The sequence below is a fragment of the Podarcis liolepis genome, assembly GCF_965112155.1.
Source record: "Podarcis liolepis genome assembly, chromosome: 7".
In the NCBI taxonomy this organism is placed as follows: domain Eukaryota; kingdom Metazoa; phylum Chordata; class Lepidosauria; order Squamata; family Lacertidae; genus Podarcis; species Podarcis liolepis.
The window spans coordinates 11,353,990-11,381,517 of record NC_139561.1 but is presented as its reverse complement, the minus strand read 5'-3'; the positions used below and the strand labels follow the sequence as shown (position 1 = coordinate 11,381,517).

Here is a 27,528-nt window from a genome sequence, read left to right as displayed (position 1 = left end):
CTCCTTACAAACTTATTGTAGTCCTTCCAGCGTAGTCAGTTGATTACAATTGTCTTTCAAATAACTCACATATTTACACCAATCTTTCAAGAATTTCTGGTCCCGCTGGTTTCGAATTCTCCCTGTCATCTTATCCAATTCTGCGTAGTCCATTAATTTCATCTGCCATTCCTCTTTCGTCGGTAATTCTTCTTGCTTCAATTTCTGTGCCAATAATACTCTTGCTGCAGGATTTCCGTCTTTTGTTGAACACCAGTAATAGCAGCATTTTTTTTCCAGGGGACGTGAACAAAATGACCCTGATTCAATGCTTTGTGTGTGTTTAATTTTCATAGAATTGTACAGCCCAACCCCTCTGCAATGCGGGCATCTCAACATGTGGTCCCCCATCCAATTTGAAACCACCCCAGACCCTGCTTAGCTTTGCAAATGTACTAGCCTTTTTATTGCCTTATTATTTCCTCAGCCACTCTGCGGCTTCCAGCACATAACAAAACGTCCAACAATATAAACTTCCTGATACAGGGCTGCCTTCAGACGTCTTCTAAGAGTTGTGTAGTTCTTTTATCTTCCTTATCTCACTCAGTTGTGTTGTTTTTCTTTGTTTCTTCTTGTGTGTTGCTGGAGGAAGCAGATTTTCCTGCTGAAATAAATAAAATGATTTAAAAAACGAAACAAAATCCCCTTCACAGCTGAGGAGTTGCGGGCAGAACTATGTGTGTGCTGTTTGTGGCTGTGCTCGCTACTGGCATGCAGCCCCCAGAGGATTGGTCAAGGGCCGGTAATAAAGGGTCAGCCTCCATCCCTGGTTTTGCATAGCCCTTTTTTTTAAAAAAAAAAAAACTTTTATTTTGCTTTAAACAGGTACATATAAATATAGACAACCAGAATTACAAAGGAAAATTCCTTAATAGTAATGGAAAAAAAACTTTAAAAACTACAAAAAATATTGAAGTACATGACACAGAACATAAGCAACTATAGGAAAGGTAAAAGAAAAGAAAAATAGAAAAGAAGAAAAAGGAAGATGAGCCAAAGCAGGAAAGCTCATCTATTGTACACTTCCGTCAAGCTCGCAACAGATCATTACTCTTATCAATTATCTCTATCTGCATTCCAAAGGAATCCCTCATCTTTACATAGCCCTTTTGTCCAGGCAGGGTCCCCGCCCCAAGGACCTTACAGATGCGTTTGTGTTCTCAGGACGAGCAACGGCAAGAGCACAGTCATCAATGCCATGCTGTGGGACAAGGTCCTTCCCTCGGGCATCGGACACACCACAAACTGCTTCTTGCGTGTGGAGGGGACAGAGGGCCAGGACGCCTTTCTGCTCACCGAGGGGTCCGAGGAGAAGAAAAGCGTCAAGGTGAGGACATCTCCAGTCAGTGGAGGGAGACAGTTTTTGGAAGAGAGGGCGAGGAGCTCTTTCCATATGTTTTCAGTCTACAATTGTTTTAACTCCATGAAACTTTTACATTATTATTGCTGGTTTTTCCTACTGGTGGTTTTATAGCTTTTATCTTCTATCTTTTTCTTTTGCAAGGTGCTTCGAGGAGTTTTTTCCTACAGTCAGGAACTGTGTCAATTTTATGAAATAAATAGTTTCTATACCACTTAATAGGGTGGCGCTGTGGTCTAAACCACAGAGCCTAGGGCTTGCCGATCGGAAGGTTGGCGGTTCGAATCCCCTCGACGGGGTGAGCTCCTGTTGCTCAGTCCCTGCTCCTGCCCACCTAGCAGTTTGAAAGCACCTCAAAGTGCAAGTAGATAAATAGGTACCGCTCTGGCGGGAAGGTAAACGGCGTTTCCGTGCATTGCTCTGGTTTGCCAGAAGCGGCTTAGTCATGCTGGCCACATGACCCGGAAGCTGTACGCCGGCTCCCTCGGCCTATAGAACGAGATGAGCACCGCAACCCCAGAGTCGTCCACAACTGGACCTAATGGTCAGGGGTCCCTTTACCTTTACCTTTATACCACTTAATGGTAGAGCGGGCTTCTAAGCCTCCCAAAACCACTTCCCACTCAAACCCATAATTTTCTTTGATCCTTTTACACAGTTTCGTATGTCCGTGGTATTTTATGCATCGTGACTTGCCTTTGTTTTTATTGATTATCATTTAGTAATTCTCTATTGTGACTGATAAGTGTAAGCCGTTTAATTGTTATTTTCTGATATTTAATTTTCCTGTTTTCACCAGATTCTAATGGATCGTTGAATATTGCTTTGTTTGATATATGTTGTTTGTTTTTAAGTTATTGTGACTTTTTTTGTACTGGATCAGATTGTTATTATTCATGTTTTACATTTCATTATTTTGGGGCAACCCAGCCAGATGGGCGGGGTATAAATAAATAAATAAAATAAATGCTATTATTATTATTTCTCTCTTTCTATCTGCCAACCCTCTACGTCCAGACGGTCAACCAACTGGCTCACGCGCTCCATCAAGACGAACTCCTGACTGCCGGAGGAATGGTCAGCGTAATGTGGCCAAACTCCAAGTGTCCCCTCCTCAAAGATGACCTGGTTTTGATGGACAGGTGAGAGAACTCCCTTTCCCCCAGGCCCCTGGGGAACAATCCTCAAACCAGTTGGCTGCTAAGTTGCTGTACGCATGTAGAAGCACGGAAAACGATGGAGGTGTTTTCCCAGAAACTCCTCCTTTGCCGCTGGCCTTGTTCCAGCTTCCTGGCTTAGCAGGCATTTAATTTGTAAACTGATGCTATATTCTCCCGGTGAGCTAATTGCAGCGAGCTTAGCCTTTCTCCGCAGGCGATTTGAGATAATGGCTTTAATTCCTTCCCTGCTTCTAAAATCTGCCCCTCTCTTTCTAAATATAGTTTGTGCCTTTTTAAAAACCTCCTTTCTCCCAATACTGAAAACTGGCTGTTGGGTGTTAGCCACTGGTTTCTCAAAAGCATCCGTTTGGCTGAGATGAGAGAGCAGGATACTATTCTCAATATCTGGTACTCACAGGTAGACTCTGACTGGCCATGGAGGCTCGATTGAACTATATGCATATTAAGAGGCAGGATAAGGTTCTGTCTGTTGCAGAAATTATTTCTGCCCCACAGAAGCTTTCACAAGAAACAGGAAGCAGGACTTGTTAGGCCTTCAGCTCCTCCGTGTTTTTCCTTCTTATTGTTTGCGTGTACCACCTGTGCTCAGTATTGGTGTCTGATTTGCTACCAGGCTGAGTTCAAGTTTTTATTAATAGCACATAAAACTCTTAACAGTTTTGGTCAAGTTTCCCAACAATATCGCCTTACCCCCAAATAGGCCAGCTTGACCTCTCTGATCTGCAGAACTGCCGCCGCTGCAGGTGCCAAATTATACTCCTTACGCATTTGTAAGAGGTAAAACTTCTATTGTGATGGAACCTGCACTTTGGAACTCCCTGCCACTTGACACCAGGCAGGCGTCCTCACTGTACTCTTTTTGGTGCCTGCTAAAATCATTTGTAAGGCAACCTGCCCACGTGTGTAGAATGCCAACATGTGTTTAAATCTGGTTTTTAGCACATTGTTGATTTTCTGAAGGTCTGATTGTTGCTGCTTTTTACAGATGTGTGTGTGTGTGTGTATATATATATATATATATATATATATATATATATATATATATATATATATGCTTTCGTAGATTTTCACGGGTACAGGAATGCAGGTTTTGGTGTCTTCGGGTGTCTTCCCGTGTAAGAGTTGGGGTGTCTAGGCGACGTTTCGACGAGGTCTCACTCGTCATCTTCAGGCTGGTGCTTTCGGCTTCTTGTTACTGGAACAGAGCAGGATCTCAGTGTTTGAGTTCCTATAAATACTGTTGAGGGGGTGTGGTGTATAGCCTCCAACGTTCTGGGCAGAGAGGAGGTTCCCAGGTTAGTGTGCCTTTTCTTCTTTTGTTCCTTAATTACTTGAGGGATATCTTGAGTGATTTCTTGAGTGATATTCTGAGTACCACTTAGGTGGGTCATTAGGTGTGGATTAGTTGCTAAAGCTTTCGTGTCTTGACCTCTTGAGCTTGTGAAGAGTTTTTTTCTGAGAAGATGGCTGTACTGCACTTAGTTGTGCTCTGGCTTGGCTTCGTGTATAGGGGCGAGCTGTGGTTTTGTGCCCTGTGCCAGCCAGATCTGTGTAGGGATTGCAGGGGGGTGCAGCATCCGGAGGTGCCACTATGGTTTGGTTACTGGATGGTGTCTGTGATTTATCTGTGGAGAGGGTCTGGGTTTGGGTCTGGTGTGGTTGATTGGTGATGGCGTTCTGTGTGCCTCTGGTTCTGGTGTTGGTTTTTGTGGGGAGGGCTAATTTCCAGATGTCTGGCAGGCGGGACGTGTCGTCACGCTTGTTCATGTTGTGAGGGTGTTTCTCTATCTCGATGGCTTCCATGATTATTCTCTTGTGGTGATGTTCCATGTTAAAGAGCAATTTGGAATCTGCAAAATTAATTTCGTGTCCTGTTTCTTTCATGTGTTGGAAAAGAGAGGAAGTTTTTTCTTCTTTTTTGACGGCATTCTTGTGTTCTGCGATACGTGCATTTATTCGTCTGTTTGTTTGTCCAATGTACGTGGCTGGGCAGACTTTGCAGGGTATTTCATAGACCCCTTGGTTTTCCAACTGGATTTTATCTTTGGGGTTTCTGAGGATATTGGCTATTTTTTGGTTGGTGCAAAAGGCTGTTTTGATATTGTGTTTATGGAGGATTTTGCTAATTTTATCTGTAGTGCCCTTGATATAAGGAAGGAGGGCCATGCCATTGTTTTCTTCTGTGTCTTGGTTTTTGGGGGGTGTTTCTTTTTGGATTAGCTTCGTAACCCTGTTTTGCTGGTATCCATTGGCGATTAACACATTTGAGAGATTCTGTAACTCAGTTGTCAAGTGGTCTTTGTCAGCCAGGCGTTTGGTTCTGGAGATGAGAGTCTTGGCTTCTCCCAGCAGACAAAGGTAATGCCACTGTTGTGATGAACACATCGGACTACCAAGCAAAACTATCAAATCTACTCCAAGACCCTACCTACCAACCTATAAAAACAGATCCCACCACCTATCTGGAAAAAACCACCAAATCCAAAATAAAAGCCTCTCCTATCAGTGAAGAAATCCAGCTAAGAATCATCCCCAGAGAAAAATCATCCAGATGCCCCAAACTCTACGGTCTCCCCAAGATACACAAAGAAGGAACACCACTCAGACCAATAGTCAGCTCCATAGGCTCACCTCTACAAAATCTCGCTAAATTTCTCGCTAAGCAACTTCAGCCCTATGCAGAATCCATCGCTTCACACGTTACAAACTCCTTCCAGTTCATAGAAACAATAAAGAAGCAAAACCTACATCCCGATGACCTACTTGTGAGCTTCGATGTTGTATCTCTCTTCACACAAGTGCCCATTAATGAAGCCTTGACAGCCATTCAAAACAAATACAATCCCCCCGAATACATCCTGGACCTGACCAACCACTGCCTAACCAACACGTACTTCATCCACAATGGACAAAGATACAAACAGATAGAAGGAGCACCTATGGGATCACCCCTCTCACCGGTCATCGCAAATTTGTACATGGAACACTTTGAAACCAATGCTTTAGACAAGTCAGAACACAAACCCAAACTTTGGCTCAGATATGTTGACGACACCTTTGTAATTTGGCCACACGGGAAAGAAAAACTAGATAGCTTCCTCACACATCTCAACAGCCTACACCCCAAAATACAATTCACTATGGAAATAGAAGCCAACAACCAACTTCCCTTCCTTGACGTCCTAATCTACAAAAAACCTGATGGCTCCCTAGGACACACTATCTACCGGAAAAAAACACACACCAACCGCTACTTACATGCACAATCACACCACCACCCTGCACAAATAAACTCCGTAGCCAAGACTCTCATCTCCAGAACCAAACGCCTGGCTGACAAAGACCACTTGACAACTGAGTTACAGAATCTCTCAAATGTGTTAATCGCCAATGGATACCAGCAAAACAGGGTTACGAAGCTAATCCAAAAAGAAACACCCCCCAAAAACCAAGACACAGAAGAAAACAATGGCATGGCCCTCCTTCCTTATATCAAGGGCACTACAGATAAAATTAGCAAAATCCTCCATAAACACAATATCAAAACAGCCTTTTGCACCAACCAAAAAATAGCCAATATCCTCAGAAACCCCAAAGATAAAATCCAGTTGGAAAACCAAGGGGTCTATGAAATACCCTGCAAAGTCTGCCCAGCCACGTACATTGGACAAACAAACAGACGAATAAATGCACGTATCGCAGAACACAAGAATGCCGTCAAAAAAGAAGAAAAAACTTCCTCTCTTTTCCAACACATGAAAGAAACAGGACACGAAATTAATTTTGCAGATTCCAAATTGCTCTTTAACATGGAACATCACCACAAGAGAATAATCATGGAAGCCATCGAGATAGAGAAACACCCTCACAACATGAACAAGCGTGACGACACGTCCCGCCTGCCAGACATCTGGAAATTAGCCCTCCCCACAAAAACCAACACCAGAACCAGAGGCACACAGAACGCCATCACCAATCAACCACACCAGACCCAAACCCAGACCCTCTCCACAGATAAATCACAGACACCATCCAGTAACCAAACCATAGTGGCACCTCCGGATGCTGCACCCCCCTGCAATCCCTACACAGATCTGGCTGGCACAGGGCACAAAACCACAGCTCGCCCCTATACACGAAGCCAAGCCAGAGCACAACTAAGTGCAGTACAGCCATCTTCTCAGAAAAAAACTCTTCACAAGCTCAAGAGGTCAAGACACGAAAGCTTTAGCAACTAATCCACACCTAATGACCCACCTAAGTGGTACTCAGAATATCACTCAAGAAATCACTCAAGATATCCCTCAAGTAATTAAGGAACAAAAGAAGAAAAGGCACACTAACCTGGGAACCTCCTCTCTGCCCAGAACGTTGGAGGCTATACACCACACCCCCTCAACAGTATTTATAGGAACTCAAACACTGAGATCCTGCTCTGTTCCAGTAACAAGAAGCCGAAAGCACCAGCCTGAAGATGACGAGTGAGACCTCGTCGAAACGTCGCCTAGACACCCCAACTCTTACACGGGAAGACACCCGAAGACACCAAAACCTGCATATATATATATATATATATATATATTTATATTTGTATACCACTTTGAAGGAGGGTTTTTTTTGCAATCAAGTAAATGTTAGGAAATAAATAGCTTTGAATCGAAGTCCTGCTTTCTCAGTAGTTCAGGGTGGGCTGTTGTGTTCTCGGGTTAAGGCTATTATAACAAGACAGCTGTCAATAACACTTTTTTCTGCATCTGGCATTCCTCCCCCCACCCCTTGCCCGTCCTGTTAGCCCCGGAATCGACGTAACCACTGAATTGGACAGCTGGATTGACAAGTTCTGCTTGGACGCTGACGTCTTTGTCTTGGTGGCAAACTCTGAGTCGACCCTGATGCAGACGGTAATGTTCACCCTTCGGTTAATTTACTTTCTCTTTGCTTTCGGAGGAGACTTTGCCATGCCTCTCAATATCTGTTCGCTGGGAATCATCACAAGCAGCGAGAGTCACCATTGCGTTCGGGTGTTGCTTGCGAGTTTCTTTTTTTAAAAAAAATATTAAAGACTTTTCATAATACAGAACAAACTAGTCTAAACAAACACATTTAGTTCCATTTCTTATTGTATCCCTCTTCCCGTTGTATTATCCCGTTTTGATTTCTCATTACACATCTGTCCAGTAATGTATCTCCAGTTTAATACAGTGGTACCTCGGGTTACATACTCCTCAGGTTACATATGCTTCAGGTTACAGGCTCCGCTAACCCGGAAATAGTACCCTGGGTTAAGAACTTTGTTCCAGGATGAGAACAGAAATCTTGCTCCGGTGGTGCGGCGGCAGCAGGAGGCCCCATTAGCTAAAGTGGTGCTTCAGGTTAAGAACAGTTTCAGGTTAAGAACGAACCTCTGGAAAGAATTAAGTACTTAACCCGAGGTACCACTGTATCCTGTTGCATCACTCTTGTTTTTTATGATAGTATCCTGATCTCTTGATCTAGGCCAGAGCTTTCCAAACTTTCCATGTTGGCAACACACTTTTCAGACGTGCATCGTTTGCGACACAGTAATTCAGTTTTACTAGCAAACTGGAACTTAAACTAACCCCTTTCCAGCCCCAGGAGGAGGATTTGTGCGACACACCTACACACTGCAGCCGACACAGTTTGGAAAACTGCTCTCGGCCCTTTCGTTTTCCCAATCTTTTTCCAGAGGCAATACCATAACTTAAAGAGCAACGTTCTTTTGAGTCCGCTCCAGATTTTTAAACAGAGTCCTTTCTTTCTGCTTAAGCTAAAGAAAGTCCAGCGCCGAAATCCCTAACCCTTTCCCCCCTCTTCTGGCCCCATATCCAAATGTAATCACCATTTGTAATCTTATCTTCTCCTTCTCCAAATCCTTGTGTGGAGATTAGGCCTGGATTTTGTATCAGTGCCTCACCCAGGCCCAGTTTGAGGGCCAGACCATGGCGGCGGCTTCACTGGGCAGTTTTATCACGGGTGAAACCCTCGCAGCAGCTCCTGGAGTGACCAAACTGCTTTGCATGCACCTAAGTCTCTGGGCTCTGTTGCTTGCCAAACTGTGTGTGTGTATATATACAGTGGAACCTTGGTTCCTAAACGGCTTAGTTGCTGAACAAATCGGCTCCCAAACACTGCAAACCCAGAAGTAAGTGTTCCGGTCTGCGAACGTTTTTCGGAAGCCGAACATCCGAAGGTTTCAGGAGTCAAACGGACTCCCGGAACAGATTACTGTATTTTTCGCTCTATGAGACGCACTTTTCCCCTTCCTAAAAAGTATGGGGAAATGTGTGTGGGTCTTATGGAGCGAATGCAGGCTGCACGGCTATCCCAGAAACCAGAAAGCGAGAGGGATCGCTGCGCAGCGCTCCCGCTTGCTGTTCTAGCTTCTGGCTTAGCCAGGCGCAGCCTCTTCAGGGCACGGGGAGCCTTCATCCCACTTCACTGAGAAGGCTTTGCACGGCTATCCCAGAAGCCAGAACAGCGAGAGGGAGTGCTGTGCAGCGCTCCCGCTTGCTCTTCTAGCTTCTGGCTTAGCCTCTCTGTCCCTTCCCCCACCTCCCGCAAAAGCCCCCAAGAGCAGCGCTCCTTTTAAAGAGCCGCGCGGAGGGGGCTTTTCCTCGGGGGAAAGCCTGCAAGTGCTGCACACATGCTCCATGTGGCTCGTGAAAGGGAGCGCTGAGCAGAGCCTGGTATGCATACAAGCTCTGCTCAGCACTCCCTTTAAAGAATATTTTTTTCCTTGCATCCCCCCTCTAAAAACTTGGTGTGTCTTATGGTCAGGTGCGTCTTATGGAGCAAAAAATACGGTGAGTTCGAGAACCGAGCTACCACTGTAGAGGATGTTTTTGAGTGATGTGGAAGGGCAACTCTGGAGTGGGGAGGCCAAGGGCGTGCAGGCCTGGGCCCAGTGGCACCCAGCTGCACACGCCCAGTTCTCTGACTTTGGCTCTCCTTTTCCAGGAGAAGCAGTTCTTCCACAAAGTCAACACCCGGTTGTCGCGGCCCAACATTTTCATCCTGAACAACCGCTGGGATGCCTCCGCCTCCGAACCGGAGTACATGGAAGAGGTGAGGTTTTTGGTGGAAGCCGTGAAGGGCGTTGTGTTTGGGAAGGGGGGGGGGGTTCCGCCGTTCCTCACGTGAGCCCCGTTTCCCCCTTCCAGGTCCGGCGCCAACATATGGAACGCTGCACCAGCTTCCTGGTGGACGAGCTGGGCGTGGTGGATCGGGCCCAGGCCGGCGACCGCATCTTCTTCGTCTCCGCTAAAGAGGTGCTGAGCGCCCGAATCCAGAAGGCCCAGGGGATGCCCGAAGGAGGTAACTGGGTGGGACCCCACTTCCCAGAGCGGGAAGTCTCCACTGGGCGACGCTGGGGCACGACAGTCGCCGTCTGTCGGCCTCGTCTACCTCACAGGGTTGTTGTGTAGCTAGATTGGGGAGTGGGCCTAAGAACAGGCATTTTCTGTAGTGGCTCGCCGTTTGTGGAGTGCTCTCAGCAGGGAGGTTCGCCTGGTGCCTTCATATATTTTCTTTTTTCTTTTTTTAATAATATTTATTAAAGTTTCAGAAAAAAGAATTACATACAAACAAGAAATACAAAAATAAAAGACAAAAATAAAAATACAAGAAAAATACAGAATAAAAAAGTAAAAACACTTACAAAGAAAAGGAAAAAAGAAAAAATAATAAATCAATCTTTCCAAACCTTACATTCATATCCTTGTTTCCCTGACCTCCTCATACCTCCCTTTTTTGTGTTCCAATTCAATTAGTTAATTCAGCAATTTCTTTCCCTCCTTATTATCCTGATCTTTAATCTTAATATATTATAACATTAAATTTTTACCTATTTAAAAATCCAATTTTTCCATATTCTTTTATATCATTACAGCTAGAACTCACTTAACTTCAATTAAATATCATTCTAACATTCATTAATTTTGCAATATTTCTGTAAATAGTCTTTAAATTTCTTCCAATCTTCTTCCACCGACTCTTCTCCCTGGTCTCGGATTCTGCCAGTCATTTCCGCCAATTCCATGTAGCCCATCACTTTCATCTGCCATTCTTCCAGAGTGGGTAGATCTTGTGTCTTCCAATGCTTTGTGATGAGTATTCTTGCTGCTGTTGTAGCATGCATAAAGAAAGTTCTGTCCCTCTTTAACACCGATTGGCCGACTATGCCTTCATATATTTTCATAGGCGCCAGGCAAAAATTTTCCTCTTCAATCCATCCCGCTGGCTGTCTTGGCTTCTGCCATAGCCGCTCAGCCTCTCCAGCCGGGAGCTAAACCTCTCCAGCACGGCTAAAGAAGCGTGGCAAGGCTAAAGAGGAAGCCAAGGCAGCTAGTGGGATGGATCGCGCTCGTTGCCTTGGCTTCTTTAGCCTTGCACAGCCTCCCCCGGCTGGAGAGACTCCGCGCAGCTATGGCAATTCCCCCACCTCCCTCAAAAGCCCACAGGGGACGCGCACCCTTTAAGGAGCACGCGGTTCTTGTGGGCTTTTCCCCAGGAGGGAGAAGGGAGTGACTGGCCGCGTCAGTCCCTTCTCCCTCCTGGGGAAAAGCCCGCAAGAGCCGCGCGAAGCTTGTGTGCGGCTCTTGGGGGCTTTTCCTGCCTGCCTCCCCCCTGCATTCGCTCCATAGGACACACAGACTTTCCCCCTTAGTTTTTAAGAGGGAAAAAGTGTGTCCTATGGAGCGAAAAATACGGTATTTTTCTTTTCTTCTTTGATTTGATTATTTACTTGTGTTTTATCTTGTATTTTATTCTGTGAACCTCCCTGAGATTTTTTGACGAAGGGCCATATATCAATTTGAATTTTACCTTGGTTTTCGAACGTCTCGGAAGCCAAACGTTTCAGTTTTCGAACGCCGAAAACCTGGAAGTAAATGCTTCCGTTTTCGAACACGCCTCATTTTTCGAACGTTCCAGAAGTTGAACGGCCTTCTGGAACAGATTATATACATACATACATACCACATTGGGCTCCTTCGAGGAAAGGTGGGATAGGAATAAAATACTGTAACTCCTTCTAATAACAAACTCAGGTGCTGAGTGCCAACAAGATTTCAGCCCCAACGGGGTCAGCTTTTCATTTTATTTATTCCTGAAAACATTTGTATACTGCTATATCATAAATACCTTGAGAGGTTTGCCGCAATAAAAACAGAAAACCTTTAAAAAGTTAAAAGCAGACATCAATTAAGCATTGCATCCTTAATTGCCTGCATAGGCCTGGCGGAATAGGAAGGTTTTCGGCAGGCATTTAAAAGTCGGCACAGAAGGCACCCGCTGAATCTCCAGTGGCAGAGAGTTCCGCTGGACTAGGCTGACGACACTAAAGACCAGATTTCTCGTTGTCGTCAAATGAGCTTCACCAACTTGGGCAAAGTTGGTGAGGACGTTTTGAGGTTCTTGGGGAAGACAGGGGCCACCAAAAAGACCCTGTTTTCGTTGAGAGGCCGCCTTTACATGTGAGATGGGATCAGAAGCAGGGACTCCCTTACTGATTTTAATTGGGGGGGGGGATATCCTGACCATTTCAAGTGGATTTTGATGCTTTTTCCCTCCTAGGCGGGGCACTGGCAGAAGGGTTCCAAGTGAGGATGTTTGAGTTCCAGAACTTTGAGAGGAGATTTGAGGCAAGTCTTGATTTTGTCTGCTGAGCACATTCCGTATACCAACACCCCCAGGGCCAGTGCATCTGTGCTCTGCAAGTGAAAGAACTTCCAGTTTTGCTCCTCAGCTTCTCCATTTCTAGTAAGGCCTGAGCGCAGTTGATGGGAGCAGTTTCTCTGAGGCTCCTGCTGTCAGCCAGAGCCAGCAATACTGGTGTAGATGGGACAAAAGCCTGAAGGCAGCTCCTTACGCCCCTGGGCAAGGTGGATTAATAACCTCCATTTCTCAAAACTCTGTGCAATGGATTTTAATTGTTCCTTACTTGCCTGAGCAAATTACTCTCCCCTTTTATAGTTTCCCCTCAAATCGCTCTATGCCAGCCTCCCCACAACCTGGGACCCTCTGGATTTTTTGGGTCTACAACTCCCATCATCTGCAGCCAGTGCTGGCATTGGATGATGGGAGTTGTAGTCCAAAACATCTGGAAGGCCCCTGGTTGAGGAAAGGCTGGTTTCTTCCTATTCCCTCCTCCCTTGAGCTAAGAAATAATGGAAACTTCCTCACTCCCAGAAATTTGACACCAGGATAGCTATTGCATTATAGTATCTGAGTAAATAACCCACAATCTTTGTTTTGTGCATAGTGCAATTTTTTTTTGAACTTGGTTATAGAGAAACCCCGAGAAACCCAATTTTCATTTAAAATAAAATCCAAGTTTGATGAGACGTGGTTCTTATATTAATGAGCAGAGTGGTCGGTTTTCCCCTACCTGTCACTCAGACAAGCCTCTGGGGAGGCAGTGTTTGACAGTAAAATCACAAGTTTGGGTAAGGAAGGCCCTGTCAAAGGGATTGCTGCGCAGACTAATGAAGATATACTGCTGGGCAAATATTCACTGTTTACATTGTTGTATTTTTGGGGGGAAGGGGGATTGAGGAGAAAATCAAGTCGCTAGTCCTCAAGGTGGCAAAGTTAGGACTGAAAGTGGATCGCCAAATGCCAGGGTTGCCCCCCCCCCTTGAGATTGCCAGAAGCAGGTAACCTGCTGTATGTAAAACCTGCTCGATTTTTAATCTGTAAAATGCAGGTTGCTGATCTGAACTTCCTGTTCCCTTTGCTCATGCAGGAATGCATCTCTCAGTCGGCGGTGAAGACCAAGTTTGAGCAGCACACGGTCAGAGCCAAGCAGATCGCGGAAGAGGTCCGCCACATCATGGACTCGGTGCATGTGGCTGCCCAGGAACAGAGGTGAGCAGCTGCAGAACAGCAGGAGATGGTCAGGCGCGTTGCTTTCTTCTGAAAGTAGACATGCAACGTTGTCACTGTGGCTGGTTAGAGCCCCTGATAAGTCTCCTCCATGAATTTGCCTGATTCTCTGGTCCAAAGAAGTTTGATGCAGAGGTGGTTCAAAGTGAGCCAGGCGGGCTTTTAATCTCTTTTAGAGAACATACAAAGTCACAGGTTAAGGGAGGATGTACGCAGTAACAGCTCTTTGGCTCAGACTTCCAGCCCAAGATGCAGAATGCTTCAAAAATAAAGTGAAGTGAAGTAAAGTGGTACCTTGGGTTAAGTACTTAATTCGTTCTGGAGGTTCGTTCTTAACCTGAAACTGTTCTTAACCTGAAGCGCCACTTTAGCTAATGGGGCCTCCTGCTGCTGTCGCGCCACCAGAGCACGATTTCTGTTCTCATCCTGAAGCAAAGTTCTTAACCTGAAGCTCTATTTCTGGGTTAGCGGCGTCTGTAACCTGAAGCATATGTAACCCGAGGTACCACTGTAAAATAAAGTAATAATATGATATAATATAATATAATATAATATAATATAATATAATATAATATAATATAATATAATATAATATAATATAATATAATATAATATAATATAATATAATATAATATAATATAATATAATATAATATAATATAATATAATATGCTTGCACCCATGCACTTGTTAAATGAAATGAAATGGTTTGTCCCAGTGGAAAACATTTGCCGCTGAAGGGTTGATCGGAGTGGGGAGGCCTGCTTGCCGCTAAGGGGCTGATCGAGGTGGCAAGATCTGCTGACACGAAGGGGCTGATTCAGGGGGAGGTCTGTTGCCACTAAGGGGCTGATCAGGGTGGGGAGTCCTGCCACTGTTAAGGACCTGATCGGGGGAGGCTTGCCACCACTAAGGGGCTGATCTGGGGCAGGGGGCTGCTGATGCAAAAGGGCTGATCAGGAGGAGACTTGCAATCTCTTTTGCTCTATGTCCTTGTGCATACAGAACTGCGAAAAACCCACTGGCGTGGTTGCCTAGCTCTGTTCAGTATTGTGTTGTTGTTGTTTAGTCGTTTAGTCGTGTCCGACTCTTCGTGACCCCATGGTCCAGAGCACACCAGGCACTCCTGTCTTCCACTGCCTCCCGCAGTTTGGTCAAACTCATGTTGGTAGCTTCGAGAACACTATCCAACCACCTCATCCTCTGTCGTCCCCTTCTCCTTGTGCCCTCCATCTTTCCCAACATCAGGGTCTTTTCCAGGGAGTCTTCTCTTCTCATGAGGTGGCCAAAGTATTGGAGCCTCAGCTTCAGGATCTGTCCTTCCAGTGAGCACTCAGGGCTGATTTCCTTCAGAATGGATCGGTTTGATCTTCTTGCAGTCCATGGGACTCTCAAGAGTCTCCTCCAGCACCATAATTCAAAAGCATCCATTCTTCAGCGATCAGCCTTCTTTATGGTCCAGTTCTCACTTCCATACATCACTACTGGGAAAACTATAGCTTTAACTATACGGACCTTTGTTGGCAAGGTGATGTCTCTGCAGAGACATCACCTGTTCAGTATTAGGTGCTCGTATTTCCTCTTCCTCATCTGGGCTAGCCGGCCCTCCTTCTCCTTCCTGCTAGGAAAGGAAGTCTCCCGGAAACTGCCAGCCGATCTCCTGACTTTCCCTTTAGTGCAAGAAAATGCATTATTTGTTTCTCTTCTTTCTCGCCACCCAACACACGCCTTGTTCCATCTCCCAGGATTTACTGCCTTGAGATGCGAGAGGACCGCCAGGAGCGCCTGGGCTTCATCGACAAGCAGCTGGACCTGCTCACTCAAAACTACAAGCTGAAGATCAAGCAGATCACAGAAGAGGTGGAGCGGCAGGTAAGAGCATCGCTGCTGTCTGGGCTGGGCTTCGGGCAAAGGCCCAGGGGGCCGCTCAGCAGCGCCAGTGGCCAGGGCCTTTTCGGTTGTGGCGCCCTGCCTCTTCGGAATCCCCTCTGCTCTGAATTATGGCAAACAGGGCTGTGCTCCCAGGGACTGATGGGAGTTGCAGTTCAAAATCTCCAGAGGCTGCTCTGATCATGTTCCAGATATGCTTCTTTGTAGATTTAATTTTTTGAGAATGGAGGTTATAGACCTCCATAGGCAGAACATAAAATCGTAGAACTTCAAAGGATGCATAGGGTCATCTAGTCCAAAGCCCTGTGATGCAGGAACACTCCTTAGCAAAATCTTCCTCTTCCAGGTCAGGAACCATGCAGAGCAATCCAGTTTCCCAGGTTTCAACATCCTGTGGCCGCTAAGAATGTTGAGTCTTCATTGCGCATTTGGAATACTTTGGGGGTTTCCCCAGCAGGGCTGATTCCTTTCTCCTGTTTTCTGAGCGGCCTTGATGTTGACTCCCATTTTCTGTTGCCCAACTCCCCAGCCTTCGTTTGTTATTAGAGTGATTCCTTCGTGCAAAACCACACTTCCTTCGATTTGCACCCATCCTGCTTTTCCTTCAGTGGAGGGCAGAGGTTTGGTACACACACACACACACACACACACACACACACACACGCTCCGGGCACAGAGGTGCCCTCATCCTCTGTGCTTTGCCTTAGTCACCTACCATAACGCAATTTCACCTTCCAGGTCTCCAACGCGATGGCGGAAGAGATCAGACGCCTTTCTGTGTTGGTGGACGACTTCCAGCTAGATTTTCACCCATCTCCCGTAGTTATTAAAGTTTATAAAAACGTGAGTTGCTGCAATTATTATATTGTTGTTTTTACCTGTTGCTTATAAGCGCACAAGGAATAGCTCAGAGGTTTGTTGTTACTGGGGTGGCTTGTAGCTCAGTGGTAGATTCCCCCCCCCCCCAGTAATCCTGGGAACTGTAGTTTGGGAGTTGTAGCTCTGCTAGGGGGTGGACTACAGTTCCCAGGACTAGGACCTGGGAGACCAGGGATCGTTTCCCCAATCGGTCATGAATCTCCCTGGGAGACCTACCTTTCAGGGTCGTCGTAAGTGAGGAAGAGCGATGTGCTCCAATGTGAGCTACTTAGAGGGAAAAGGTGGGATATCAATGCAAAAAAATTAAGGGGGGGTACTTCATGTAAGAAGGGCCATGCAAAAAACAGCTTTGAGCTCTACCTCTCTCCCCCCTGCCCCCCCCCCCCAGGAACTCCACCGGCACATTGAGGAGGGTCTCGGCCGGAATATGTCTGACCGCTGCTCCAGCTCCATCACGACGTCCCTTCAGACGATGCAGCAGGAGATGATCGGTTCGTGAAAAGGGAGCAGCTCTCCTGTTCTGCTTGTGAATTAAGTACCTGTATCTGAGCCAGATGTCTGGAGATCTAGGCTGCTTCAGAGACACCCCCTTTTCTGTTTTCTCACTTGTGGCGCTGTGGGTTAAACCACAGAGCCTAGGACTTGCCGATCAGAAGGTCGGCAGTTTGAATCCCCGCAACGGGGTGAGCTCCTGTTGCTCAGTCCCTGCTCCTGCCAACCTAGCAGTTCGAAAGCACGTCAAAGTGCAAGTAGATAAATAGGTACCGCTCTGGCGGGAAGATAAACGGCGTTTCTGTGCGCTGCTCTGGTTCGCCAGAAGCGGCTTAGTCATGCTGGCCACATGACCCGGAAGCTGTATGCCAGCTTCCTCGGCCAATAAAGCGAGATGAGCGCCACAACCCCAGAGTCGGCCACGACTGGACCTAATGAGCCAGATGTTTGGAGATCTTGACTGCTTCAGAGACACTCCCTTTTCTGTTTTCTCACTTGTAAAGCAGAGCTAGGGAACCTGCAACTGGACCACAGCTTCTGTCACCCCAGGCCGTTGGCTGTAGTGGCTGGGGCTGATGGGAGTTGGAGTCCAGCAATATCCAGAGGGCGCCTTCACTTGCCTAGATCATCACTTGCCTTTACTGCCCCAGCGTCGTTTTTAATGCAGGGCCACAGACCAAGGGCTATGCTGGCAGGGGCAGATGGGAGTTGGAGTCCAGCAACATCTGGAGGACCACAGGTTCCCCATCCATGAACTAGGCCATCACTTGCCCTCACTGCCCGTAGCTGCCTTCAGTGCAGAGACAGGGACCATCGGTCAGGCTGGAAGGGGCTGGCAGAAACCAGCCTACCAAAGGGGTTCCTAATCCCCAGTGCATTTTGATACATTGGTCAGTGAATTGGGGCTTGTTCTAATAGCAGGTTCTGTTGCCTCTTTCCTCCCCCGTGAAGACGGCTTAAAGCCCCTCCTGCCAGCCTCCCTGAGAGGCCAGATAGACAAGCTCATTCCCCGGCAGTGCTTCGCGATGAGCTACGACCTCAACTGCGACAAGCTCTGCGCCGACTTCCAGGAGGATATCCAGTTCCACTTCTCTCTCGGCTGGACAATGCTCGTGAACAGGTTCCTGGGACCCAAGAACACCCGGCGGGCCCTGATGGGCTACAATGACCAGGTGAGAAGAGCCTTTTGGCTACCCTCCAGCACCCTGCTTCACCCAGCAGCGGCCAATCAGGTGCTCCTGAATAATAATAAAAACTAATAATAATATTTATACCCTGCCCATCTGGCTGAGTCTCCCCAGCCACTCTGGGCGGCTCCCAATCAAATGTTAAAAACAGTACAGCATTAAATATTAAAAGGGTCAAATCATTTCTTGATAAATTTACCTTTACATTTTTGAAGAAATGTTAATGATAATTTTAGAAGACACAGTATCCTGCACCTAAAAAACTAGCAAGTATCTTTCAGAACAAAGCAATTATCATCTTAAGAGACCTCTCTCTTTTTTTTTCCTTTTTCAAACTTAGGTTCAGCGTCCTCTGCCTTTGACTCCAGCCAACCCAAGCCTGCCTCCCTTACCTCAGGGATCCTTGACTCAGGAAGAGCTGATGGTCTCGATGGTCACTGGGCTGGCCTCTCTCACCTCCAGAACCTCTATGGGCATCCTCGTGGTTGGAGGAGTGGTACGTTTGAAGGAGAACTTCGATATCTGAGGGTGTTTTGATTCCCTCGCCTGGCCCTCCTGTAGCTCAGTGACAGAGCATCGGCCCTGCATGCAGAAAGTGCAGTCCTTAGCATCTCCAGCTAGGACTGGCACAGACACCCTGGAGAGCTGCTGCCAGTCAGTGTAGACAATACTGAGTTGGATGATTCCCCCCTACACACTATTGATGCTTCCAAAGACCTCTCCCTTGCAATGTAGCTGTAAGTCATGTGCTCCTCATATATAAGAAAACATGGGTTCTTTTTACATTGAAAAGTCCACCTTTTCACTCCAAGGAGTACTGTATTTTTCGCTCTATTAGACGCACCGGACGATTGGACACACCTAGTTTTTAGGGGAGGAAAACAAGAAATAAGAAAGGAACACCAAACGTCCTGAGCTAAGAGGGAGTGCTCCTCTATCTTCGCTCAGGAGGCTTTGCAGGGCTACCCCTGAAGCCAGGAGAGCAAGCAGGATCGGTGCGCACCGATCCCTCTTGCCCTCCTGGCTTCAGCGAAAGCAAGCCTACTGGCTTTCCTCCCGCAAGAGCCGCGCGCTCTTTAAAGGGAGCGCGGCTTTTGGGGGCTTTTCTGGGAGGTGGGGGAAGGGATAGAGCCGTGCGAGAGCCAGTGTGGTGTAGTGGTTAAGAGCGATGGACTTGTAATCTGGTGAACCAGGTTTGATTCCCCGCTCCTCCACCTGCAGCTGCTGGGTGACCTTGGGCCAGTCGCACTTCTCTGAAGTCTCTCAGCCTCACTCACCTCACAGAGTGCTTGTTGTGGGGGAGGAAGGGAAAGGAGAATGTGAGCCGCTTTGAGACTCCTTCAGGTAGTGATAAAGCGGGATATCAAAGCCAAACTCTTCTTCTTTTTCTTCCCCCACGTCCCGCAAAAGCCAGGGATAGCTCCGCAAAGGCTCCCCGCTCCCCTGCGGAGACTTCATCCCGTGGCTAAGCCAGAAGCTAGAACAGCCAGTGGGAACCCGCTCACTATCCTGGCTTCTTCTTCTTTAGCCGCGCACAGCCTTTCCCGGGCAAGGGGAGCCTTCACCCCCTGCCTGGGAGAGGCTGCGCACGGCTAAGGCTCCCCCAAGAGCCGCGCTCCCTTTAAAGATCGCGTGGAGCGTGTGTGCGGCTTTTGGGGGCTTTTCCCAAGGAGGGAGACGGGCAGCCCTTCTCACTCCTTGTGAAAAGCCCCCAAGAGCCGCACACACACTCCACGCTGCTCTTTAAAGGGAACGCTGAGAGAGCCTTCCGCCTGCATCCGCTCCATAAGACGCACACACATTTCCCCTTTTTAGGAGGGGGAAAGTGCGTCTTATAGAGCGAAAAATACGGTGATTTTGCTCTTCGGAGATCATAACAAGGCAACGACTTCCAATAAGTTGGGGCCCATTTTATTTTACTCTGTGCTACTTTTGTTCGGTTTTGCCGTCTTATTTTGCCCCTTTAATGCTGGCCATTGACAGTAACAATAAAGATTTAATTTGATTTTTCAGGTGTTAGGTTGTTTTTTTTAAGGAAGAAAAATGACCATCACATTTCCTCCTGCCCGCAGGTCTGGAAGGCTGTGGGCTGGAGGCTGATTGCCCTTTCTTTTGGCCTCTACGGACTGCTGTACGTCTACGAGCGTCTCACCTGGACCACGAGAGCGAAGGAGAGAGCTTTCAAGCGACAGTTTGTGGACTACGCCGGCGAGAAACTCCAGCTCATCGTCAGCTACACGGGTTCGAACTGCAGCCACCAAGTTCAGCAGTGAGTCTTTCGCTTCGCTCGCGTTCTGGGGGACGGGGAAAAATTATCCACAATTGTGGCCTTTTGAGCCTTGATGTGGCTCTCAGGAGTTCCTGTTCTTACAAACACACAAATGACTCCTTGCAGAGAGAGCTCAGCGTGCTCAGATTCCTGCCCTGCGTGTCGTGGCATGTTCACAAACATTCTAACCATTGTATAACCTCTGGAGCAATTGAACATAACTTTTATTTATTTATTTTTAGATAAATTCCCCAAAACTTCACATGAACATTCCAAGACATAATATAGTGGTACCTTGGTTCTCAAGCTTAATCCGTTCCGGAAGTCCGTTCCAAAACCAAGGTGCACTTTCACATAGAAAGTAATGCAAAATGGATTAATCCGTTCCAGACTATCTAACAAGACCACGGATCCATAAAATGAAAGCAATAATCAATATACTGTAGTCACGCAATCAATTGATCGATCAGTAGCTGTACTGGGTTCCACATAGTCACACACACACAAAAAGAGTCACAAAACCGCAAAATAAATAGCAAAAACAGGCAGACCTCAGCATAACACTAAAAACGGAAGTGTAACACTCAAAAGGAGCACGTTCGGCTTCTGAAAAACGTTCACGAACCAGAACACTTACGTCCAGGTTTGCAGTGTTTGGGTTCCAAGTTGTTTGAGCACCAAGGTATTTGAGAACCAAGGTACCACTGTAGATTTTTCTTTGGTTTTAGCGACTTCCCATCCCATTTTCCATTGTGGTTTTTTTTATTTCTCCCCCTTGCTGCACCCTACCTTCCCTCTTCTTATATCAAAACAATAATACAGTAATCTCGAATTCCTTTTGTTGCTCGTAGTTTGAATCCTGCTCATGAATAATATTTCTTTATTATGTGGGCTGAATAACCCTGCATAGACAGTCTTACTTCAAGGCCTGCCCTGGGTGTCATGGCATGTTCACAAACATTCTAACCTCCGTATAAACGCTACAGCAGTTTAACGTAGCTTTTAAATTAGGGCTGAATGGTTCGACCCACGTAAAACGCTGCTGCCTTATTGGACCAAAGAATCCTGTAGCCTTTCTGACTTCAGTTCCTGCCCTGGGTGTCATGGAATGTTCACAAAAATTCTGGCTGGTTTGTAGCCATTACAGGAATTTTAGCTCATCATGCAGAAGTTCCTGAGTTCAGTTCCCAGCATCGCCAGGTAGGTCTGGAAAAAACTCCTGTCTGCAGCCCTGGAGAGCTGCTGCTGTTCAGCGCAGGAAACCCTGAGCTAAATGGGCCAATGATCTACACTTGGTACAAAGCCAAGCAGCTTGCTGTGTTCGTTCTCTACCTTGCCATTTTATTCCCTTCCCTCTGATTGACTGCTTCCTCTTCTCCATTTCCCCGCTCTTTTTGGGGACAGGGAGCTTGCCGGGACCTTCGCCCAGCTCTGCCAGCAGGTCGACGTGACGAGAGAAGATCTCGAGAAGGAGATCACTGCTCTGAATCAAAAGATTGAGATCTTGGACTCCCTTCAGAGCAAAGCCAAGCTGCTCAGGTATGGAATATGGGAAGCAGGGCTGTCTCCCAGTTTCCACCTTCACTGGCTGCTCTGATAAAAGTGAAATACAATGAGCCGCTTCCAGGGTGGCGAGTGCAGAACTTGGGAGGGTGGAATGCTCAGAAGGGCTTCATTTGCGGAAGCTGAGTGATGCTGGTACCATGGGAACTTAAGAGGAACCTGCTGGCCAAGGGCCCATCTAGTCCAGCATCTCCCAGTCCTCCCAGGGGCCAAATCTCCCAAAGAACCCAGGAAACTAGATAGACTGCCTCTGCATCTGGAGGTCCCATAAGGACCTAGGAAAATCCCTGCTAGATCAGGCCAAAGGGGGCCCATCTAGTCTTGCATGCTGTTCTCATGGGTGCCAACGAGATGCCACCATGGGAAGCCCATAAGCAGGACTTGAGCAAGAGAGGATGGGTGGGTGGGTGGGTGGGTGGATGGATGGTGTTACCTGCCCTTCACCAGCAGGTCCCAGAGCAGGTTATGATGATTTCAAAGTCAGAATTAAAAACAATTACTGTATTTTTCGCTCTATAGGACGCACTTTTCCCCCTCCAAAAATGAAGGGGAAATGTGTCTGTGTCCTATGGAGTGAATGCAGGCTCCTTGGCTTCAGCGATAGCAACGCGAAGCCTCCAAAGTGCAGAGGGAGCGCTCCCTCCGCGCTCCGGAGGCTTCGCGTTGCTTTCGCTGAAGCCTGGAGAGCGAGAGGGATCGGTGCGCACTGACCCCTCTCGCTCTCTAGGCTTCAGGGATAGCTGCCTGAAGCCTCTGGAGCGCAGCGGGAGGTCCCGCTGCGCTCCGGAGGCTTCGGGTTCCTTTTGCTTAAGCCAGGAGAGCAAGACGCTCCTGGCTTTAGCAGAGAGGGAGAGCTGCGCAGCGCCCCTTCAGCCAAGCGGGAGGAGAAATGGAAGGGGCTCCGTTTCTCCTGCCGCTTCGGTGAAGGGGCGCTGAGCAGAGAGGGGGAGATTATTTTTTTCTTGTTCTCCCCCTCTAAAACAAAGTGCGCCCTATGGAGCGAAAAATACAGTAAAGCACTCCCCATCTCCCTCCCTCTCCCCTCTCTTTTGCCCTAACTGCACAATGTCTGTGACAATAATGTCTCATAACGAATGTAAACAAGCTGTGAAAAAGACTCTACGAATTGATGGTGGAGATGCTATATGTACTTTTCCTTGTTTGTTTTGCAACACAAAAAAATGGGATGCGGGTGGCGCTGTGGGTTAAACCACTGAGCCTAGGGCTTGCCAATCAGAAGGTCAGCGGTTCAAATCCCTGCAACGGGGTGAGCTCCCGTTGCTCAGTCCCTGCTCCTGCCCACCTAGCAGTTCGAAAGCACGTCAAAGTGCAAGTAGATAAATAGGTACCACTCCAGCGGGAAGGTAAACAGCGTTTCCGTGCGCTGCTCTGGTTCGCCAGAAGCGGCTTAGTCATGCTGGCCACATGACCCGGAAGCTGTACGCCGGCTCCCTCAGCCAATAAAGCGAGATGAGCGCCGCAACCCCAGAGTCGGTCACAACTGGACCTAATGGTCAGGGGTTCCTTTACCTTTACATTTAAAGTACCTCCGTCTCCCTCCCTTTCTCGTCCCCTAACTGCACAATGTCTACAACAATAATGTCTCATAATGAATGTAAACAAGCTGTGAAAAAGACACTACGAATTGATGGTGGAGACGCTACATGTACTTTTCCTTGTTTGTTTGTTTTGTAACACAAGAAAAGCTTGCGTAAAAACCTTAAAAGCAACAACAAAGCAGAATGCGACCACAAGTATTGGGGGCAGGCCCCTTAGCATCCCTGTTGCAACACCTGCTAAGTCTGGCAGGCTAAAGTTCTCAGAACTGAAATTGTTAGCAGTTGCATGCTCCCCTTTCTTTGGGGTGGTGGCGGTCCAAAATGTCACGATTGTGCTTTCTAAAGCAATGTGCGTTCATCGTTTTACCTACATCCTGGATACGACATCCCGTAATGGACGTATTTTCCCTCTGCAGGAATAAAGCCGGTTGGTTGGACAGCGAGCTGAACATGTTCACACACCAGTACTTGCAGCAGAGCAGATAAGCGAGGAAAGGCGGAGGAGGAGGGCAGATATTTCTGCTCGCCACTCGAGTACCCGCTTGCAGAACCTCTTCCAGGCGGTGGGGATCCCCCCACAGAGTCACAGAGGAGACAATCGCTGCGCCGTCTCTCGTTTTCTGCCACAAGACCGAGTGAATCACACGGCCTCTGCATGGTTTATCCATTTCTACCCCCGCCTTGTTTGGCATACATATTATTTTAGAGTCCTCCTTCCCCACTCCTTCTTCCAGTAGTGTTAATAAGCTAATAATTAGCAGGAGAGAAAATGCCTGTGTTTATACACTTACAAGGAGGAATGATAAATCTGGTCTGCGTTCCCCTCTTCTTTGTCTTTTAACAACAATGAAATGTCAAGATCAACTTGGGCAGATTCTGTTTGGATCCCCTTTCCCCAGCAAGTTGAGATGAAAATCAGCCCCAAAGCTCCTCACTTCCCACTCCCCTTTCCAATTCCAGGTCTCGATGAATTAATGCCCTATTCCTTATAATAGTAATAATATTGCATTCTTCAAGGTGCAGTCCAGCCAGAGGATTGTATCCTGCAAAGGCCACATTTAAAGCACTGCAATACCATATTAACAGTCCTAGCTTCCTCCAGAGAATCCCGGGAACCGTAGAGGGTGCTGAGAGTTGTGAAGAGACCCCCATTCCCCTCTCAGAGCTACAGTTCCCTGTGGAAAGAGGGGTTGACTGTTAAACCACTCTGGCAGCAGAACAGAGGTCTCCTAACAACTCTCAACACCCTGAACGAACTACAGTTCCCAGGATTCTCTGGGGGAAAGCCACGATTGCTTAAAGAGGCACGACAGTGGTGTGAATGTGTACTGCTCTGAAGTGGCCCATTTAAATGGATGTGCCTAAGCTAGTCGAGAGGGTTAACTTCAATAGGTTTACTCTGTGCAGGGCTAACAATCTGTCTCGCTGGGGTGGCTTTATGCCAAGCTGGGCTCTAGGAGGGAGCTGGGTCAGACCCACAGCGTCCGAGAGGCAACTGTTTGCCCAAGCCATGCCCTCCCCTGCACGAGTTTATGTGATTATCTGAGACAGTGGCAAAGGGACTTCTGGCCTCTACTGAATTTGGCTGCCAGGTCGTTTTGGACAAACCACGTCTCTTACCTTCTGCCACGTGTGGAGACCTGCTGGCACCGATTTCCTGAGCTCTCGAGTCACCTGGTGCCAGGCAATTTGCAAGGGAGGGCAGCCTGCCCGCCTCTCGGAGCTGCCCTCGAAACCTTGCCCAGGCCTTTTAGGAAGAGGGTGGGATCTGTCCGTTGGGCTTGGCCAGGGCAGGAAGGCATCCTGAGCTATTTTACCCAACTTCCAAACTTGGCAGAAATGCCCCGGCCTAGGATTGAAGCGACACGGGGCAATGTTATTGGGCATAGAGGTGACTTAGATAGATCCTGTCTCTTGCCTCTATGCTCCCAAGTATGTAAGGTGTAACCTGTTCAACATTTGGGTACCCACCCCTGTTCTAAAGATAAACGTGGTGCATTCCACATGTGGACTACACTCCCCATCATCCATACCCATTGGTCATTCTGGCTAGGGCTGATGGGAGTTGGAGTCCTCAAGGGCACCAGGCTGTGCTAGAAGTTACCAAGGGCACCACGTTGCCTACCCAGTCAGTTGGGTATGGTACAAATATATAATAATAATAACTTTATTATTATTACTCCTGCTTTATAACAAGGAGGTTCACACATATTGAACAGGACAGATGAAGATCCTTATCCCCTGGGCCTCTTAATTCTTTTGAATTATGACTCTTCCCCTCCCCTTCCATTTGAGGGAATTTGTTTGTCTGCCTCTCATGCCACTAGCCCTCATGGAGCACCACAAGCACTGACAAGATTCATTAGAGGGTGCACCTCCCAGGCCGAAGAAGCTATGCACGTAGCCGCGCTATGAATTGCAGGATGAGAAACCCGCCCCTCCCTACCTGGCTGAAATAAACTCCTTGGCTATTACAGGCCTCTTCGGGAGTCTTCTGGAACAGCGTGGATAGGCGACCCGACCGCAGTGGAGATTTTGATCCCTTTATACAGTTCATGTAATTTGTTCCAATGACATCCCACCCCTCCCCCTTTTTTAAAAAACACCCCAGTTTGGATTGATGGAGGGAATCTGAATGGGCTAAGCTAGTCATGCTCATGAACTTCAGTGGGTCTACTCTAAGTAGGGTTAGCATTGAATACAACCCTAGATCCTCCGCTTAGCCCATTCGCTAAGATAGTTGATGCTCCTTTAAGACAAGGTCCGCTGTCAGCCAACTTGATAATGACACATGAGGGGTGCCATTTCTGGATTTTGGTAGCCAATCCGCCACAACCAATATTACAGCAACATGTTTAGCCAAATGCACTTTATTTTTTATTGTTCTATTGCTGCTAATTTTGATTATATATATTTCCTTTTCTGTCTTTGGATGAATTTGGGGCTCTCCAAAAATTCTCCCTGCGGTGTGTCTCTTCTATCTGCTGTTATTTACAATGGTAATATTTTTTATTTGGGCATGGATTACCTTTCTTGCTGTATCAGTGCTGTTAATACCCAAAACCAAACTATTAAAAGAAGGGAAAAAATCAGACTGAAGCTTCAGCCTTTTTTCTTTTAGCATTGTAGAGTTGGAGGTCATGCCAAAGGTCATCTAGTTCAATCCAATGCAGTGACTGGGGGCTCTTTTCCTACTTGGGTTTATTGTCTTGCAGATGCTTAAAAATCACTCCCCTCCCATTTAAAGTTTAGATGCTTTAGAGCAGTGTTCCCCAACCTTGGGCCTCCAGCTGTTTTTGGACTACAACTCCCATCATCCCTCGCTAGCAAGACCAGTGGTCAAGGATGATGGGAATTGTAGTCCAAAAACAGCTGGAGGCCCAAGGTTGGGGAACACGGCTTTAGAGCAGGCTTCCTCAACCTCGGCCCTCCAGATGTTTTTTGCCTACCATTCCCATGATTCCTAGCTAGCAGGACCAGTGGTCAGGGATGCTGGGAACTGTAGTCTCAAAACATCTGGATGGCCAAGGTTGAGGAAGCCTGCTTTAGAGGATGTTGAAAAATTGGAGGGGAACTAGTGGGTGATCTAGAGCAGATGTACCCTCCAGGTGTTGTAGACTACAAATTCCCATCATCCCTGATCATTGACACTCTTGGTTGTGGCTGATGGGAGTTACAGCCTTGATAACTTTTAAGCAAAGTTTCTAACTCTTCGGAAAAGTCTTTGAGACCCCGAACCTTTGTCATCTTGATATTTTTTTCCTGCCAGGCACTCCCCACCCTCTCTGCAGGCAGAGACTTTCAAATTTGCCTCTGCAAGCTTGAGGACTAATAACTTGTTGTTGTTTCTAAACAGTGACCGCATGCATGTAATGACAACAAGGTCGTAGCAATGGAGGAAGAGTAAATTAGGGAAAAGAGAAAGGGAGAAAGCCATATGAGCCAAGATTAAGTGGCTTTGCTTCTTCCTGACATGCAAATTATAAAACATCTGGATTAGAAAACATGAAAGATGTTAGATTGTTTTTGTATGCCACAACTGCAGCTAGAATTTTGTTAGCTAAGAATTGGAAATCACAAGAAGTCCCAACAGTGGAGGAATGGCAGATGAAGATGATGGACTTTTCGGAGCTAGCCGACCTGACTTGGGAGAGTCCGCGACCAGAAGGAGGAAGAGTACCAGGAGGAATGGATGAAATTCAAAG

The 27,528-nt window shown here is 47.2% G+C and overlaps 1 protein-coding gene and 1 long non-coding RNA gene across 11 annotated transcripts in view; one reads left to right on the top strand and one right to left on the bottom strand.

Moving 5' to 3' along the window:
- MFN2 (mitofusin 2) overlaps positions 1–26,415 on the top strand; it is a 37,287-nt gene extending 10,872 nt beyond the window's left edge. For 7 of the 10 annotated variants that reach the window (XM_083514651.1, XM_083514648.1, XM_083514653.1 and 4 more), the window contains 15 exons: positions 1,204–1,366; positions 2,417–2,541; positions 7,373–7,481; positions 9,559–9,666; positions 9,762–9,915; positions 12,175–12,242; positions 13,346–13,467; positions 15,230–15,356; positions 16,113–16,217; positions 16,642–16,744; positions 17,697–17,917; positions 18,273–18,428; positions 20,005–20,201; positions 21,606–21,740; positions 23,740–26,415. In XM_083514651.1, the coding sequence (XP_083370777.1) occupies positions 1,204–1,366; positions 2,417–2,541; positions 7,373–7,481; positions 9,559–9,666; positions 9,762–9,915; positions 12,175–12,242; positions 13,346–13,467; positions 15,230–15,356; positions 16,113–16,217; positions 16,642–16,744; positions 17,697–17,917; positions 18,273–18,428; positions 20,005–20,201; positions 21,606–21,740; positions 23,740–23,809 (1,963 nt within the window). In that variant the 3' untranslated portion in view covers positions 23,810–26,415. The remainder of the gene's footprint in view (positions 1–1,203; positions 1,367–2,416; positions 2,542–7,372; positions 7,482–9,558; positions 9,667–9,761; positions 9,916–12,174; positions 12,243–13,345; positions 13,468–15,229; positions 15,357–16,112; positions 16,218–16,641; positions 16,745–17,696; positions 17,918–18,272; positions 18,429–20,004; positions 20,202–21,605; positions 21,741–23,739) is intronic. The other 3 variants (XR_014528749.1, XR_014528750.1, XR_014528751.1) reach the window with 1 other exon arrangement.
- LOC310712110 overlaps positions 1–27,528 on the bottom strand; it is a 159,962-nt gene that overhangs the window by 86,214 nt on the left and 46,220 nt on the right. The window lies entirely within an intron of this gene.